The following is a 19,904-nucleotide window of genomic DNA, read 5'->3' as shown; positions in this document are numbered from 1 at the left end:
TTTGTGTAACAAGAACCCGTATAATTCAGTGGTAATGGGGAACAGTGAATGTAGCCTTATGCAGTTTGGTGATACTAACACATCACTCAAGAGCCTAAGTTATATATTTAGATCATATTTGCAAGTAATTATAAATACTTTCATGCATTTAACATCACATGATCATCACATTAAAAGGTTTTGCAAAATACATAATCTTTCATACTGTAAGTTGGATCCAACGGTTTGCTTCATCCATTTGTTATGTAAACTGTTATGAGGGCTCTGTCTTGAAAGGTGGCATTTCATAAATAAATCCAAGTGTGTTATCTATAGAATAAGTTTCACACTTCCACAATCTTAAGATTATATCTTTATTTTAGTGTAGTTAAAACATACAATGTTTCATTGAAACTGTGTAGCACTCTTTTTCAACAATTGTCATTTAATTGTTGATCTAACAATACAATGTATCTATATATATACATATACAATATATACAAATAGTATCGCATCTGTACATGAAGGCTTGATATATTGACTTTAAAATCAGGTATTGAAAAACATCTATGGCAAACTGTACTCTGACCTCCTGTCTTTGTGGACCTAAAAGATACTCATGTTTATTGCAATGTACACAATTGTAATGAGCAAGGGGCCTAGTTATATCTTCACACACACAGGGGCTTCCTATTCCCTCTTACAATTGGGGGTAGGGTACTGTGTTCACACGGCAAAACCCTTGCGTGCATGGATCTTTGAACTCATTGTAGGCTTCATAGGCCAGGTTCCAAAGAATCAAGAAACTAGTTCCATGAACCCCAAAAGATTTAGACTTTTTTTGGAAACACCATCTACCACCTTTCATCCCATATAGCAAACTGCTTTTGAAACCAAGAGACATTTCATATCAGTTTGCAACATGGTGTGTGCAGTTCAAAGGAAAAAGTAACATTGGACTATCAACATGTCCTTGGGAACACCTTTCAATGCCAACTATGGTCTTTTAATGTTAGCATGTGCTTAAGACAACTTGAGTGCCCAGAATTTCAGTTTTGAGGCTGTAACTATTTCTTTGGAAACTTCCGAAAGCTCTTTCCTGGATGTACAATGTGAATGAATCATGGACATAATGTATTAGCCATTAATCATAATGAAAGCCTATATACATAAACACAAAATCCCAAACCTAATTATATACAATATACTTACAATATATACACACATAATTTACATATAAAGGCTACCCATAAATACTGAAAAATAGGTTTTAACTTCAACAGGTTGTTCTATAAATAACATGTTACATTGTATGAGTGGACTAACATGGAAGGTAGGTGACAAACAGTGGTTTAACTAATACTGAAACTGCTAGCTCAGATTAAACCTCTCAAGAGACAAGTTCACAACAGATTCAGACACTAGAAATCAATACAGCCTAGTGGTACCCAGCAAGAGCATGTGGAGAACTCTGTAGTTACTGAATGACAGAAAGCTGCATGATTCAGTGTTATTGCCCAGATATCTCTGGCCCAGCAATGACTAAATAACCTTTGAAGTACAACAATCAGTACTAACGTGATTTTTGTCACCTTTGTCTCTCTTCCAAATGTTGAGATAAACCCATGAACGCTCTCCAGTTATGGATAAAAAAAGTTCTTTTGTTTCATGTACCATGCTGTTATCTTGAGGGAATCCTAGTCTTTTTACAAGAAGCCACATTAATAGTTAAAGAGGAAAAGCCAACATTTTAACCAAGACTCATCTACATGCATTATGCAAGATACAGCCAAGTACCACTAGACTAGTCCAATTTGCAGGGAAAGAGAAGTGTCATTACATTATACATATATTCTACAGATGCATAATGTAATTCCAATCCATTGAAGCAAGTGGTAATTCTGAAATATAAACTAATAAAATAGTATCTCAAATTATACCAACCAATTGCTTAGAAAACTATGACATTTGAAAACTCTAAGATGTTCTCTTTTGGGTGTTTTAAGTACACAGCAAAACGAAGTTTTAAGTATGGGTGTTGTTGTTGGTTACCTGGATTCTCTGAGAACAAAACAGATTATCAGGATTGTTATTCAAGTATGGTTCACATTTCCCTGCCCAGGAAAATGGCTTAGATTAAAAACAAGCCACTCACAACTTGTTACGGAAAAAACTACAGTCACTTTTCAGTAAGGCAGGTTTTGATTAATACTGACCTCAGTAGAATCAGGATCGCAGCCTTAGTGGCTGGCAGATGCCATGTGGAAATACAAACAAAAACATTTGCATTGTCAAATTTTAAAAACCTAGTCACAATGACAGACATCTGCCAAATATTAAAAATGGGCCTAGATAACTTTTTTTAAAAAACATGCCTGTGCTGTTTAGCTAATACATGTCACCATTTGATCCTTCTAACATAACTACTATTTGAAATTAGATAAACTTCTAAACTACTATGCCAGAAGAACATAGCTGAAAGCGGCCCGCCGAGTACTATATTGTTAAACTCTGCCTGTCTAGATTCTTATAGAATATCCTTCCCAGCAGCATCTGTGTATATGAAATGGTGCTGAATGTGCTCTAAAGTACCACACCTCTTCAGCCTGAGATTGAAATCTTAATGCACTGAATATGCATAGTAATAAAACAGGACATGATTCTTCCCTATGCAGATGCAGCACTGATACACAGATTTGTCACCATGTCCACCCCAACCCAACACCACAAGTGTTGGAAAGAGACATCCTTGCAAGGCAAGCCAGGGAATGACAAGTATGTACATGCCTCCCACATCCTTCTTGTATTCCCTGACAGAATGGAGGAGGGCTGGACAGGGACATGGGAGGTGCACAACCATCTTCCATTTCCTGTAATGTCCCTAGTATGCTGAATGCTCGAGTCTGCAGATGAAGTGCAGGGTGTGTGTGTGGGGCTCCCTTATGGTGAACTCTGACTTGGGAAAGGATCATCCATTTAATAACCAATGAATTACCATCTGCTTTCTACTTAAGGCTCAAATACATCTATACCAGAAATACGTGAGATGACTATGTAGTCCCACCAAGGTCTTAATAATAATAACGAAAGACTACTGTACAATATCAGTTGCATTAGAGTCCCAGTTGCCTTATGAAGAGAACTTCTGTTATATACACCAAAGCCTGGTGTATTGTATGCAGTTAGGAATATCACATGTTCAGAGCAACAAAAATGTAAAATAATTTAAAATCCAATGGATGAAAACTTGACACTAAAAAATATTGTACAGTCTGTGAATACTGTATTACTAGTAAACAATAGTAGGACCTCACTTTGCTTGTTTTTAAAAAATAAAGCCAAAATATGTAACACTGTTGCTGGATCATGTCAACTCAACTCACCATTAATGGCAAATGACCCAACATGATTTGGTAGGTACCTGCAACTGAGGAACAATAAAAATCACCTTTGTTTAATCTAATTGCACTATTGAGTACCTCAAGAGGAAAATGCTTCAGATTGCATTATCAGTCATTTGCCAAATACTGCTCCTATGCATCCCTCATTAATTTCAAGGGCCTTGTTTGGTTGTAGCACTAACTGGATCGGATGCTATGTTTGCTCCATACAAATTGTTTGATACTTTGTCCAATCTGATGGTATGGAATCTTGTTTTTAAAACATGACAATTTGAATAAATAGCTACTTGTAAGAAAACATTGTGGTTTATGTTAGTTGAATTAGATATATTATCATGGAGTCTTAATATATTTGTTTGGTTTTAGTTTTAGAATAACTAAGTTATATATAGAATTCAGCTAGTTTAGAATCTTTCAAATTGGTTAACCTTTAGCATAACTGGTTTCAAAAATAATTTCTGAGGGCCAAAAATAGACTTTTTAAAGGATATGCCTCTATAGATAGGCAAAACATGTTGAATTTAGAACATTGCTTAAACAGTTCTACATATTTCTTTCTACCCTTATTTGGATCATCAATTTAAAAAACATTTTCTTAAAGTCAAAATAGTGCTTTTGAGGTCCATAAAATTTTTGGTACAAAAATAATAGTATTTATCTCATTCACCTTCAATGGTAGCTTACCCCGATGTAAAGTAACTTATTTTTCACATCAATTGTTTCCAATAGGCACATTCAAGTAAATAATAAAATATCCAAGTAACAATGACAAAAGCCAAACATGGCTTGATAACATTTTACAGAGAGCACTGTCCATTCTCTGGAATGGAATAAATAGTCACTTCCCTCAGCCTAAAATTCAGGTGGTTTGATGTTAGTATCAATTTCCATCGTGCAGAATAGTTTCTTGTTTAAAAAGTTCACCTATTCTCCAATCAGAAGAACCAGCATCAAAGAATCTGCATTTCAAAAGGAAGCAGAATTGCAAACGTGGATAAGAAGTTCTTTCAGTAGATAGTTGAATGAGCACTGGTGTCTAGAACAGTTAATGACCATTAGAAACAGCATTACTGGTCCAGTCCAGAATGATCAAGGTCATACTTCCAGTCATCACAATTATGCCACTGACCAGGAAAAGAAGAGCCTGCAAAGACAGTATATAAAAATATTGATGAATTTTGTCATAAAACAAGTAGAACTTGTAGAATAAGTAGAAAATGATAAAAAGGGCCTACTACACATGCATTAGAGAAATGTATTTGCAGCTGGATCTTTGTTCTTTTCAGTGCTGCAGCTCCCATAGCCAAGACAACAAATGTTAAACACATACTGCTTTCTTTGCTGTGGGAAATGTAGCTGCAAAAACTTACCAAGAAAGCTCAGCCTTACTCTGCAGTTGTTTACACATGGGGAGATATTTCCTTTAGATTGAAGCCATAATTAAATGTCTTCTGTTAGGAGTTTAAAGGCCATTATCAAGTCCTAACCTTAGCAGATACTGGGTTGAGCACAATTCAAGTATTTATTTAAAATATTTATAAACTTCACTTTCATATAAAATATAAGGCAGTATACAGGTTAAAATCACAGGGTTGTATTCAACTAAGTTAATGAACCCAAGTTAGTCATGTCTACTAACTTCAATGGGTCTACCCCAAGTTAGACTAGCATTTAGTACCATCCACAGTATTAATGTCTGGCCATGCCAGCTTGGGCCTGATGGAAGTTGGGAGTTTACCCATATCTGGAGGACACAGGTTTTCCCATCCTTGCTCTAAAGAGAGACGTGGGAGGGGGATGAGAATGGCACAAGGGAGATCATACAGATTCATGGGAATTCTGCCTCAGGTGAACCATGAGCTTGATAGTCACTGTGCTAGTGCAGCCAGTAGCTCTCGAAATGTTTCTTTTCTGCTAGTCAGCTAAAGAAGCATGATTACAAGTATTTCTCCACTTACCCCAATCTTCTGAACAGATTTCATTGGTTCTTTCTTCACTAGCTTAATGTAGAAAGCAGATGGCAGTATAAAGATCAGCATGGCAGCAGCAGAAGCACCTGCATTAAACAGTTTGTCCAAATATTAATTTTCTATTAAACTATTCTATATTTTTTGAAAAGTTTTTTAAAAAATGAACAAGAACAGAAGAATACTTGCCAATGAATCCAAATATATCTCGAATTGTGGGAACAAAGATCACGAGAATGTTGGTGAATACCAGAAGAGCAAATGTAATAGCTGTATGGCGCAACCAACTAAATTCTTTCCCGGCACACAATAACTGTGTGATGGAACTGCGGATCTATAAAATAAATGAATATTTATTAAAATCACAAATATATCTTAAAGACACATTCAAAGTAATTTATTTTTGAAACTTCTGGAAATGTTCACAAAAAACATTCATAAGATTGCAACAATGGAAAGAAAATAGCATGTGGAGGAAATATATTTTAAATTTGCTAGTCCTTATAAGTAACTTCCCCCTAATTAGCTAGTTTCACTCTCCCGCACCCCCTTGCTCTGGTACAACACATGTATTCATTAAAGGCTTCAACTTGGATCCCAAGAAAAAATAAACAATTTCACAGAAGGAAAGTTTCCCATCCTCTCCTCTGCCCCGCAACAGCCCCCACTTCATCTCAGATTGTTCAGGAGGGCCCTCCAAGTCTTCAGAGAGGCTTTTCAAGGTGAGGACTCAGGTGGCTGCATTGGGGAGGAGGGAGCAGGAAGTTTCCTTTCTTTGAACTTCCTAAAGTTAAATTATTTTAGGATGTAAGCTTTTACTTTTAGGCTGTAATACATGCAATTATGTCACACACTAGCTTATAATGAAAACACTCCAATAAACAGGAGTGTGAATAGGTCTCTGTCTTTTACACTCAATGGAAAGAAAAACTGATGCAAACAGGTGAAATAGCAAGATTTTTTAAATTGACAACTGGAAATTAGCAGACAAGTTCTAAATTAGCTGGATTTCCAAATCACTGTCAAACTAAAAAAAAAAGGAGGGGATTATTTTCTTAAGGAAAGTCACTTACTGGAAAAATCACAACTGGTACAGTAAGAGTTACTGCCATCAGAACAGCCAGACGCACAATAAGGAGAAGAACATCAGTTCCCAGGACTGCAGAGTAAGTATGAAGCAACTCTGGCTCAACATTTCCTGCAAAGAAAACGGTATTTTAACAGAATGTTAATTAACTGTAGAAGATATAAAATTCAATGGGAAAATCTCTGTACACTGCTAAAGTAGATGTCAATTGATTCTTAAGCGGAATTGTGTTAATATATTGTAATATGACATGGTGAGTTAAGTTCTGTTCGGTTTAACAGTGTTATAAATGGACCAGAATCTGGTTTCTGAATCATATCAGTAATAGCCTTGTCATATAAAGTGTTTTTTAAAGTCCTCAGTCACTTCCAGACAACCTATTTACTAAGCATTGATCCTGATTTGTTTGCAGGGATGTTTATGATGCTGCATAAAGCAATTGCTAACTCAAACATTCTAGTGCATTTTCCCATCACTTTCTTTACTGCAAAAATGGGGGGTTTGTTGCACCAGAGCATCAAATCAGCTTTAATTGTGCAACCTGAATTTGCTGGTATGTGAATGAATCCCTCCTGAAAATAGCAACCATCTGGTAGGGGCCCTTATCTAAATACCCACAATATCTATGTCATATCATCAGTCACATTGCATTGCTGGCATATTAAAGCTTCAAGACAGTATATATTTCAGACACCCTGTGGAACAACATGAATCTCAGCAGTTTTATTGTGGCCTGTACTAAGTGATAGATACCAGTGACCTATGAGATGATACCAGCCTACTGAACACTGCTGTCTATCTTTCCCAGAATAATCTTGTTGTAGCAGCTCAGGAGAAAGGAGAGACAGATAACTTGAGCTCACAAGTGAGAAGCTTCTCACTCCCAACACTTTCCTTGAAAGAAGCCAGGCTGGAAGGGAGATCCAGACCAGGCTGCACTAGTGATATCAGGTGGCTATGCTTGTCAGTAGGCTATTAGGCGTGTATGAGAGCCAGTTTGGTGTAACGGTTGGAATGTTGGACTAAAGGTGGGGAGATCTGGGTTCAAATCCTTACTCAGCCATGAACCTCCCTGAGTGACCTTAGGCCAGTCACCATCTCTCAGTGTAAGTTACCACACAGGCTTGTTGTGAGGGTACATGGAAAATGTGGGTCTGTATGGGGGTGATGGTAACCATGTATGTTGCCTTGACATCCTTGGACAAAATGTGGGATATAAACGTAGTTAAATTACTTAATATGTCTCTCTACCCATTCCATGTCAAGTGACTCAACCTAAGGGCCTATAGTGATTTTGTATTGTAACAGATGTACAATAAAAGCCTGATGATATCCACATTTCCAAATCTAAACCTTACTTGTTCTACTAATGTACATCTATTAGTTTTCACATAAAACCATCTTGCTGTCACTCACATTTTAACACCATTCACTCCACTTGCACCATGACCCTAAGCATCTCTACTCAGAAGAAGGCTGTACTGATTCTAATGGGACTTGCTTCTTATTAGAAGTACATTTCAAACTGTGAGCCAGCATGCCTTTGAATCAATTACTCAGAAATAAGTTCCAAAGAAGTGAATGGGACTTATTTCTGTGTAGTGCATTCATGAAGAAAGTTCCTCATGGTTCTCATCTGAGATTACATTTGTAGGGTTAAGATACAAATTATACACATGCACTTGCATACTTTTAAGTCCCTTGGGTTACAATGGGAATAGTTAAGCACATGCGTAGTCCTCTCCCATTGAAATCAAAATAACGTAAGCATGCTTTGTTTTGGTTGGCTTGTGCCTGACCAAAATACATATAGTACAAAAACAGAAGAGAAGCTACTTACCATAAAATGTCAGGTAGCCAAAGAGAGCAGCCAAAAGGTACATGAGGAACATGGCAAAGAATGAAACATTGGATACCTTCATCATTCTTCTGCGGCTTCGGCTATTTCAAAGAAATAAAATGTTTTATTATTCCTGAAATTTTCCTTTTCTATGAAACATACAACAGACGTAACATACATAAGTCTTACCCTTTCAGTTCTTCATAAATAGGAAGAATAGCAGGATGGCAGACAAAGGAAAATGTTAGGATTGGTACAGCATAGACAGTCTGGAAAGCATAAAAGTAAAAATGCATTTATGAATATTTCCACAACATTAACTTATAAAGTTCTTCAGTTAGTATGGCTGCAGTACTGATAAATGCACTTACTAGAGTAGGCTTCCCCAATCTGATACCAGATGTTTTGGACTAAAATTCCCATGTTCCCTGACTGTTGGCCATACTGGCTGAGTGTGGTGGGAGCTATAGCACACAACATATGGAGAGCAACAGGCTGCAGAAGTTTGCAGTAGGGAGTTCACCTCATTGAAAAACAGTGGGATTTAGAGCTAAGTAAACATGCACAGGGTTGCACAGAAAGGCTGACGTTCTAGTCCCCAATGTATGCTGCTGGAGGTGGTTAAGACTGAGTGAACACCCCCACCCACTGGTCTCTGCCAATCTTCAGGGTAGCCAGTGTAAGGCCCCACAACAGGTTGTTCTAGAACTGGAGCAGGGCTGGTCCTGGATCTGCTGGACTAACTCTCATCATTCCTACTGGACATGTTGGCTGGAGCTGTTGGCAGCTGGAGTCCAACAACACTTGGAGAGCCACAGGTCCCACCCCTGCCCTAGGGAAACTTCCTTCCTGGAATTAAGTTCCTTTGAGTGTAATGGAACTTACATAAGGAATAACGTGTGGATTGCACTGTTATGAACCTATCTACAGTTTCAATGCCTGCGGTTCATCCCACAGGCAATAGCCAGATATTTAGCAGTTTTACACTTGTGAAACTTAAAACACAAGCATTTTACTCGTTATCAGATTGCTCACATTCTTAAAATCAGTAGTATGCTTATGTTATTGGCAGCTTTGTGCCCAGGATAAAAAAATTATCCAGCTCAGTTATATACTATTTAACTCAAGCACAATCAAAGAAGTACTGAATCTCAGTACAGATACATAGTGCTCTTGTAAGGGAAACAGGTATTTTCAAGTCAATGAGGCTTTAAAATAGCCACAAACAATTAGTTTATCAGATTCTTTTTCCCCCTGGCTTATATTAATATTTACCTGTGAATTGAAGATAAAGTATTTTGGTGTGCATAGGTCATCACTGGTTATATTAACTTCTGTTACATGAAAAGGTGAAGAGGTTGACAGATGTTCTAGGGTAGTATTCAGAGTTGCATTAATCAAATCATCATCCAGTCCACAAGGAATCTGAAATTTCTTGCAAATGACCTGACAAAGAACAACCAGAGTACAGCTGGTTACTTTCACTGGATAAATTTGTTTTAGGTAACAGTGATTGTTTTAGATAATAATAATTACAACAGTGTTAGGAATTTCACTTGTGTCTGTATAGAAAAAGCTATACTTACAACAATAAGGAAGAAGACCATGCACAATAAGGAAAATCCACTTGTGTAACCAAGATAACCTGTAATAAAGAATTATTTCAATTTAGACCCTGTAACTCATCTGAAAGATGACACATCTAACAGCATGGTTTGTACAACTGAAAAGTGGATTTCTAGGGCAACACAGATTTGCTGGCATTGACACTAGTACAGTAGGGCCCCGCTTCTCGGTGCCCTGCTTTTTGGCGTTCCGCTAATATGGCGCCAGTGGGGCAATCAGCTGGAGGGGGGGCTGGAGCTCCCCGCACTCCAGCTGATTGCACTGGAGGAGGGGAAGATCAGCAGTAGCGTACTAAAGCTGATCTCCTATTCTGGCGCGATCAGACTCCCGCTCGAGCTGATCACACCCGAGGAGGGGAAAATCTGATCTTCTCCTCCTCTGGTGCGATCAACGGGTTAGGTTCCAGACCCCCATGCTACAGCTGATCTGCTTTTTGGCGGTTTTCACTTTCCGGTGGGGGTCTGGAACCTAACCTGCTGTATGAGTGGGGCCCTACTGTAATATGTTACAACTTTAGAGTACACACCTTTTTGCATTAATCATCTGCGTTTTCCTTTCCATTCTATTATCAGCCCAAATCAACTCATCTGACAAGGGCACAATTTTAATGTGTTGCCATCCTGCTCTTTCTAATTCAGTGTAGTCCTACACATGTATGCTCAGAAGTAGACCCTACTGATTTTCATGGAACTTTTGTTGTTGTTATGTGCCTTCAAGTCAATTACGACTTATGGCAAATGCATATAGGAGTGAAGCCCAAGTATATTTTTTCTTATTGGCATATATGCTGACCACCAACTGGAGAGCTTCAGAAAGTCACTTATGCCATTTACCTCTGGATATACAAGACAAAGGAGTAGAAATGCAGACTTAGCTTCCGTTCTACTAGTGTCATGTTAATCACAAAGAGGACAACCATTATTTCCAAGTTTTTACCCTAGTTTTATATATATTTAATCTCCAATGCCTACTTACCTAAATTTTTCAACAGCGACAAAGGAAGAATGAGCACCAAGGATACCAATATAACCAAATAATCACCATTTATATACCATTCTCTGTAAGAAAAGAAAAGTTAGTTAAAGCACTGCATGGTTATCACATACATAATTTAAAAGTAGCCTAAACTTATATTATTATCACAGCACAATATGGAAATGGGAAACGAACACTTTTCCGGTTTACATATCCTGTTATTTTGTCAAATGATGGGGCTTTGTCGGAAGGCAGAGCTGGGGTCCCAATCCCGGGGAGCTGGATCCCGGAGAGTTGGGAGAAGAGTATTCGGATGGATGGCAGAGGGAAGGGGGAGGAACTTCCCCCCTTTGGAGCGAAGACAAAACAGAGGAACTGCCAGTGATAAGGTCACTTAGCGACAGGGAGCCTGAGCCCTCCCTGGACATTCTCACGCCTCCCCCTCTTTCAGGCTCAGAGTAAGAGGGGAAAGAGGGAGGGCTGCTCACAGCCGAAAAGCGGGGAGGCAGTTTACCATCAGCCCCTCCCCTATCCCCCATCCTGGAATCGGAAACTTCAGAAGAGGAGGGGGTGATGCTTTCCCCCTCACCGTGCACACGCAGACAGCTGAAAAGACAGGAGAGAAGGGGGGGAAGGCGGGCAGTACCTGAGGGGCAGTTAAGGAGGAGCGAAAGATTGCGCGCCCGTTTGGCCCCTTCTTAAAGAACAGGTGGGAAGAAGTCCCTTGCTCTGTCAACTTTCTCCCAATGCCGCAGGACCTGTATCCCTGTATTGCTTCATGAGAAAACGCAGTCTTTGTTCGGACATTACCCTAATAAAACACGAATTAACTACAGCCGTTGGTCTGGTTCCTGAGTCACATCCTGGGCCTGACAGGCTTTTTCCTATTAAAGGCTGTATCATATGTCTAACAGACCACTGAAAAAGTAGGACAGCATAACTGGAGCTTAACAATTATCTCTTCTTTTGGTTAAGAGATTATACATGCATGTTTCAACAGAAGTCAGTTTCTACAATGCCCATTTTTGTTCACACTAACAGTTTCTCTCCTAAGCGGTTCTAAGACCTACCCTGTGTTCTCTTCTATGTCCATGAATGCTTTGATAACCAACGGTAACTCATATTTCACTATGTAGAGGTAGCTTGACATAGCTGCAGATGAATAATAATGTACGTCAATACAAATAGAGAACATGGCACATAAGAGGCAAAAAAACATTTCACCTTATCAGAATAAAGAAGAAAATTGTTTTAAAGCACACAGTGTAAAAAAAGATGCTTATTTGAAAATCTTTACCTCCAATGTTCTGCATTGTAATTGATCCAGATGCTGCAAGCTTTCCAGCCATGCCGAATGCCTTCATTCCCAGTTGTTCATATAACAGAGACCCTACAGCAACAGAAAATAGAATAGTTGCAAGCATGTAATTTACAGTTGCAAACGTGTAATTTACAAAGTGTAGGGAGGCAAATTTCTTATTTACAAGTAGGTGTTAACATACCTCCTTCATTGGCAGTCTTCAAGAGGAGATGAACAGAGTATAAAGAAAACAGCGACACAAAGAATAGAAGAATTCTAAAAAAAAAACACAAATAATTTTTACTTTGACTGAAACGAATATATAAAGCACTGCAAGAAAATGTAACAAAACATACCAGGCTTGATCCTACCAAAGTGAAGCACTACCCAATGATTTCAGTAGAAAAGATTTGAGCACATGGTTAACTTTTTAATTGAAATCAATGGCGTGTAAATGTGATAAAATGAGAATCTCCTTTAAAAGTAGTATAATTCCTGAAGTAAATGAAACAAATGTAAAAGAAAAAACTAGTGATTTTTATCAGGTTACAAGAAACATCCCAACAAGGATTACATATAATTCATCTCACACACCACTTAAACTTGACTACCTGACTTTAAGCCAGTTTAGAGTCATTTTGGGTTAAATGCATGTACTTTTAAGCTGGCAGGCCCTTTCTACCAAATGTTTCTTCACTCTGAAGACATCAAAATAATGAAAAGGGAAGAGAAATTCTCCTTTTCATCTGTTCATTTTAGTGCTTGGAAAAACAAACAGAACTCATGATTCCTAAGTTTAGACAATCAATCATGGTTACAGTTTTAAAAAAAATCAGATTATTCAACACAGGCATCTTTTGGGGCTATAATGATAAAATACTGGCATCTCAATCCAAAACACTTGTTGACTTGAGGGAATATTAAATCTTATTTTAGATACAAATAACACAGATAGTCCTAGAATTTTAATTGACCTTGCTTTCATACATGAATGCAATGCAGCACATAGCTACAAATACTTAAATCCCACTGATCTAAGTAGTAGTATTGCACTGAACTAAATAGAGCAATTGCCCTCAATTAGTTCTTGGCTTCACAAGACATTATCATTAATACCAATTGTTACAGAGTAATTTACAAAATATAAATTTTCTATCAACAAGAACTTCAGCATTATAATCAACAAAAAACTTGACATCTAGATTAAGGTCAAGGTAAACTAGATAAATGTTTGGTAATTCAAATGGAAGCCAATATACTTGCCTCTGTAATTGTAAATTTTCTGCATTTGCATACTATTAAACATACATACAAAATATATTCAAAAACTTAACATCTGCAGCTAAATATCAGATCTAAGTCTACAGTGGTTTATACCAAAAAGACGTATGATTAGGAACTTGTTCTTCCCATTTATAAATATTCAGGTCCTCCGATACCACTGAGCACTAAATTATATCCTCCAAAAGAAAATTTAGCTATTTAAGGCTGTAAACTAATAATCCAATCCAAGACAGCTTTACTCAGAACTCCCACTATGTTCAAGTGGAGTTACTCACAAGCAGATGTGCATTAAACATGCAGCACAATCCTTAACATGCTTACTCAGAAGCAAATTCCATTAAGCACCATGAAACTCCATACTTAGGATTGTTGTCTTAAAGTTCATTACAGAGAAGTTAAGTTTCCTTTATTTTCAATGGAAAAGTAACTTTGTCTGATGTAAAAACACAGTGACAGTCAAAAAGCATCTCTCTCTACTGACTTAAATGGACTTTGCATTACATCTTGCCCTGCAGAGTGTACCACTAGCATGCATTATGCTGATGACATTGTAACCACTACAAAACTTTCCTGGAGCATGAAATGACACATATAAAGTAAAATTATTTTTTCTCTTTTTAAATGTATGGCATATTTTTGCTTAGATTATTTTTTATCTAAATCCGTATTAAAATAATTAGCAAAAAAAGAGAATAAATGCCATAGACCAAAATGTGCTTCATACTCAGTTGGTTTCGGTGGCACCAGTAACACTACCAGCTTACTGCATATTGGGACATTTCAGAGCAATCATCAGTGAGTTATTCTGAGGGATCTCAGAAGATAGAAAAGTAAGTTGAAAGACGCTAAATATGCTTAAAATTGTGCTTAAACTAAATATGTTTGGCAATATAAATATCTACAGTAACTATAGATATTAACGTTTAATGAATTGATATTTAAAGATATCACTGCATCTACTTAAAAGTATGTGCATCCTAGGGTATGATAACTTATTTCACATGTGACAAAGTTCAATGACACTAGCTTCTGAGTAAGCATGCCCTACAGCACAATTCTATACATATCTATCCAAAAGTCCAATCAAGTTCAATGGGGCTTAGTCCCACATAAGTGTGCATAGGACTGTGGTCTTAAAGTGCCTTTGACTCTCTCCCACTAATGGCATGCATGTGGGAAAGGCAGAAATACAGTTTTAAATGCACTTGCATAGGATTTTAAAATTAATTTCTGGTGATGCAGGAATCCATTACAAGAATCCCTAAGATTTGTGGACCACCTAGAAATACTCTGTCTGAAATATACTTTTTAGTCTCCCACCCACCATTTTTTTTACATAGTTATGCACACTGGGGCATAGCTTTATAAACTTTACTTAAACCTTTTCTCCCTGATTTCTATTAAAAAGGCATAATATTTTAAAAATCAGAAAATTATGCCACCGTATTTTTGCCTCTCTAAGGATTCCTAGGAGAGCCAGTGTGGGGTAGTGGTTAAGGTGTTGGACTATGACCTGGGAGACCAGGGTTAGAATCCCCACACAGCCATGAAACTCACTGGGTGACCTTGGGCCAGTCACTGCCTCTTAGCCTCATGAAAACCCTATTCACTGGGTTGCCATAAGTCGGAATCGACTTAAAGGCAGTACATTTACATTTTTTTAAGGATTCCACTACAATAAAAACTATCAAGCCCATCTCTCACTGGCTTTGTCTTTGCAAGGATACACTGCCCCCTAAAGGAAATATATATATCTAAAAAATAAAATACAGGCAAGAGATCTTGTCTTCCATGCCAATGAACATATAGCTAAAAATCTATTCACTAGTTGTCTAGAAATCTATTCAACCAGACTATGAATATAAACTTTTTTTTAACCTGAAAGGTGCATTAGCACATGCCCCAAGGCTGGAACAAACAATAAACTTTTATTTAAAATAATAATAAATTGACAAGTCAGTGCAGAGGTGAAATGGATAAGCTTTTTTTGCTGCTTGGACAGAAATAGATTGTGAGATTATATATGCAAGTCTAGTTGCAGGACACTATGGGCCAGGAATCAGGATGGGTATGTGGGGTTCCATACCAGCTGGAGAAGCATACAGACATTTGAACTGGGGAAAGTTGATAACTAAAGCACTGTAAAATGCATATGAAATGTAATTTCTTCTTTAGAAAGCATATTTTTTCTTAAGGTATTTTGACAGTAAGTAAATATGCTGAGACAGGAATTGACAAGTATGATCCAGCTAAAATTAGCTGTTCTGAGTCCATTTATAGGACACAAACAATTAACTCTCTAACCAAAATTCTCAATTGAAGCTCTCACAGATGCGTAATTTTAGCTGGATCCTGCCTTATGAGTAATAACTTATAGCCTGATCTCATGTATAGCTCACTGAGAAACAAGTTTCATTGAGCTCAAGAGAGCTTGTTCCCAAATAAACATGCATAGGTTTCCACCTCTAGTCCCATCAATTTCAGCGGGATTAAACTGATTTATATGAAAATAGACTAGGAGTTTTAATGAGTTCATCCCCTTGACTGTTGTGCCCTATTTTCCTTTCCATGGTTACATTTTCATCCCGAGGATGAATACTTTAAAATGGCAAACTGAAAACATCTGGAGAAATGACATGCACAAATACCATCAATATAATGCTTCAATCTTACTTAGTTCTAATACTTACACAAAGAGAGCAATTCCAGTGTTTGCCATAGCATAAGATAGTCCAAGGATGCCACTGCCCACAATAGCATTGCTCAGATTAAATACTGACATTCCAAAGGAAGTAGTACCTGGATGCTGTGAATAAGAAGTGTGGTGGTTAATAATAATTTGTTCAGAAACAATTATTTGTGAATGGCTTTCATTTGCAGAAAAATAAATCTTTGCTTATGTTAGGATGATGCATGCTTACATATTCAGTTTCATATTTCTTCTTTCCAGGGTTGGATTCAAGTAAAAAGTTTTGGTTTTCTGGATCCATGTCTACATAATGACTGTGAGAAGGAGAAAGGGGGAAAAAGGCAACGTAAGTATTATCACCATTTTCCAAGTTAAAAAAAGCAATAGAAGACAATTTTGGTTGTAGATCCCATTGATTTTAATTGGGGGGTTATTTCTAAACAGGATTAAGTCTGGAAAAAATAGTTTATTTTTGTTGATGTATGCAAACATAAAAATACTGTCAATTCTTAAAACATTTTGAAAGGTAAATTTGGGGATCAAGGTTGAACTCCACTTCCATTAAAATCAATGAGAGATTTATTATCTATTTGAAGAGGAACTGGATTGTACTTTTTTTTAAAAAAAGCAACGCAGAGAAACCTCTCTGACCTCTTCATAGCAGCTGGTTTGGTTGGGTAGGGATAGTTGAAGTCATTGCTGTTGGAGCTATAGCTGCTGCTGTCGTCGTCAGGAATAGTATTGAGCTTGCCCATTTCAGCTTTGGTCATGACGGGATCCAGGATGCCTTCTTATGAATCAGATTAAGCAGGCAAATTAATTATTTGGGTTAGTGGTAGCAGCCTGGGGTCCTCTTGATCTTTTGTCCTTGGCTGCGGGACTTGCCTTGTCTGTGAAGGTAAAAAGGGAAACGACAATACTGCAGCAGTATCCCGAACTGGGTCACGTGAGCAGCTGCTGCTACTGCCACCGCTTCCCCTCACCGCGGCTGATTCATAGGCAGCCAGGCCAGTGGAAAAGTACCAGCAGCGAAGGGCGGGAGGAGGGAGATGGAAAGGGAAGGAAAAGTACAGGGGAGTAGAACAAAGATAATATCCAGCTACAACACTGCAGCCTCACCACCCAGATGGGGTGGGGGAAGATCTGCATGGGAAAGGCCAGGATGGGCCACACACACACACCTCTATCTGCCCAATAATGAATTTTGACCTATCTATCACCTGCTTTTTCAGAGTTCCTCCAGACATTTAAGAGTACACTTTGTAATTATAAGGGTTGACTTTTTAGGGGTGGACTAATCCGATACAGGAAATCAAAGTTGTAAAGACTAGTTAAGTTCACGAAAACAGACTTGCATAAACACACACACACACACACACACACACACGTGTATCTGTGTACAGGTTTGGAACCAAACCAACTCCACCCCTTCTGCCTCCCTTGCCGGGAACGGAATATGATGCAACCCAGAGGAGCGATTGTCACATTCCCTTTTTTCGTTACATTAACCACATTGACTCCTCGTTATCCTTTCATTTACCTTCCGTTTCTTTCTTCAACCCTCCCCCTTAAAAAAAAAGATTGCACCACCAGCGCCTGTTTTGTGGTCGGTCTCCCCTCCCCCCCGCACCCCTCCCTCCGGCAAACACTCCATAGATGCAGCAGCACTGGCTGTTGTTGTTTTTTTTAACATGCATTTTACAATCTTACCTAAAAAAAAAAGCCTTTGTTACAACAGAATTAAATTAACCGACCCTCCCTCTATTGAACACAACCTCCACTCACTCCCCAAGCCACAGAAGGATGCCAACGGAAGACTTTACCTCAATAAAGGAAGCCTAAAAATCTGGACGTTGCGGAGCTTTCTTCCTCCTTCCCCAAAATAAAACAAAATTCTTTTCTGTGTTTCGAAGGACCACGAGATCTTCGAGGAGGATCAATTTGCGTCTTCAACGGAAACAAAATTCCTCAAATAGTAACAATTAAAAGGCCCAGTACGGGAAAAAATAAATTAAGGTATCTACAGAGGTTTTTTATTTTGTAAAAAAGGCCGGCATAAACTAACAATAATAATTTAGAGTTCTTTTATTAAATTAAACAACAAGAAAAAGGTCTGGAAAACCAGAGGGAGGTACGCGGCTTGGAGGTTTTGGGAGGTTTCTATTGTGACCGGCACGAGCCGCTAAGAAGATGATGCTGTCGTGGAACGCCGGGATCAGGTCTGGGGAATGTCTTTCGATGCCTCGGCTTTTGAGGGCGGAATGCGACTACGTCAGAGCGGCGGCAGGAAAGGGCGAGGCTTCCACCCGACAACGTGCAGCGGCTTTTCTTTGTATACCAACACTGGGATTCATCGCTCCGCCCCCGGCACTCTTCCGACGCTTCCTCCCTTATGAGGATGCTACAGTGACACTCCTCTCAGGAACCTCCTTTTTCCCGCACAAAAGGAGATCACGAGGCCGTTACTTAGCAGCCGGGCGAAAATCGACACTGCACCATGCCCTTTACACAGATATTCTTCGAAACACTAGAAGCTTTAAACTACATCGCACTGAGACAATTTTTTGATCCACGTATTTACTGGGTTGGGGTTCAAGTTGTGCATCTCGCTTTGGGAGTCTGTGCCTTCTGCCTTGGGCAAGTCCTCCGTTTTCCTATGGGTAAATTAGCATAGGAATAACACAGGATCCATTGTACAGCGCTTTGAACTCGGCAATTGTAAGTCTGGACAAATCTTACTGGGGAATTACACCACAAATGGACAGATCAGTATACCAAATTGCAGAGGACATCCTCTGGATATATTAATCTGGTTTCTGGAATTGCCATCACAGTTTACTAGAATAGTACAATTCTGGCGCCATCAACTGCTGGCTTCCTAGATAAACATAATTATAACTGAATTTTCATTTGTATGCTACCACAGTATCTCCTGAGAAGTATCAACAGTGACTGATAAAACCAGTGATTTAAAAATGTTGACTCTGGATGTGATGTCAGGGATAACAGATGTGAGTGAAGATGGTGCCAAATGGAAGACTTTCCATTGTGGGAACCTTACATCTGTAGAAGATTTTGTGTAGCTCAAAACCCCCCACTTACAACAAATCAAACATTATTTGCTCTCTATAATTCATGCCCTGCTGTACCATCAAGGCTACTAAACCTTTTGTCTAATACAAAGAACAATTCTGCATATGGCATATTAGATTTCAGTATTGAGGAATCGGGAACAAATTCAGGGTCATTCTGCATGATTAACCATCTAAGTCACAATTACCAGTTAAACATGTGGTGCTGTTCATATCACATGATAATGATATAAAATCTCCAAGAGGAAAAGAATATCACTTGCCCTGACTTGTGCCTTTAATATGAGTTGCTCATTCTTTTTTAAAAGTATGATATTGTGCATTTATAGATACAGATTATTCATACTGTTTCAGAATAATTGCCAACATTCCATCAAAACATCATGTTCAAAATAACAGAATTTACTAAAACCTGACACTCATTTTCAATTCATAAAGTTTGAGCCCTATGATGGCTATGCTCTGCCTCCACAATCAGAGGCAGTATTGCTTCTGAATACCAGTTGCTGGAAACCACAAGCGGGGAGGAGAGAGTGCTCTTGCCCTCAGGTCTTGTTTGCCGGCTTCTCATGGGCATTGGTTGGCCCCTGTGAGAACAGGATGCTGGACTAGATGGGCAACTGGCCTGATCCTGCAGGCTCTTCTTATGTTCTTTTTTCTGAAG

The 19,904-nt window shown here is 38.4% G+C and overlaps 1 protein-coding gene across 1 annotated transcript; it reads right to left on the bottom strand.

Moving 5' to 3' along the window:
* Positions 1-334: 334 nt before the first annotated feature.
* Positions 335-18,468, bottom strand: SLC38A2 (solute carrier family 38 member 2). The gene is made up of 16 exons (XM_061639882.1): positions 17,972-18,468; positions 16,800-17,038; positions 16,381-16,462; positions 16,150-16,265; positions 12,378-12,451; positions 12,173-12,265; positions 11,946-12,027; positions 10,876-10,958; positions 9,861-9,919; positions 9,550-9,720; positions 8,464-8,543; positions 8,275-8,375; positions 6,421-6,545; positions 5,537-5,681; positions 5,339-5,436; positions 335-4,524 (listed from the first exon to the last, which is right to left on the bottom strand). The coding sequence occupies exons 2-16, from the start codon at positions 16,916-16,918 to the stop codon at positions 4,426-4,428; spliced, it is 1,527 nt and encodes a 508-aa protein (XP_061495866.1). The 5' UTR covers positions 16,919-17,038; positions 17,972-18,468; the 3' UTR covers positions 335-4,425.
* Positions 18,469-19,904: the final 1,436 nt, after the last annotated feature.

The sequence above is a fragment of the Rhineura floridana genome, chromosome 8 (genome assembly GCF_030035675.1).
Source record: "Rhineura floridana isolate rRhiFlo1 chromosome 8, rRhiFlo1.hap2, whole genome shotgun sequence".
In the NCBI taxonomy this organism is placed as follows: domain Eukaryota; kingdom Metazoa; phylum Chordata; class Lepidosauria; order Squamata; family Rhineuridae; genus Rhineura; species Rhineura floridana.
Note: the sequence above shows the minus strand (reverse complement) of the source record. Positions and strands in the feature narration are given on the sequence as shown.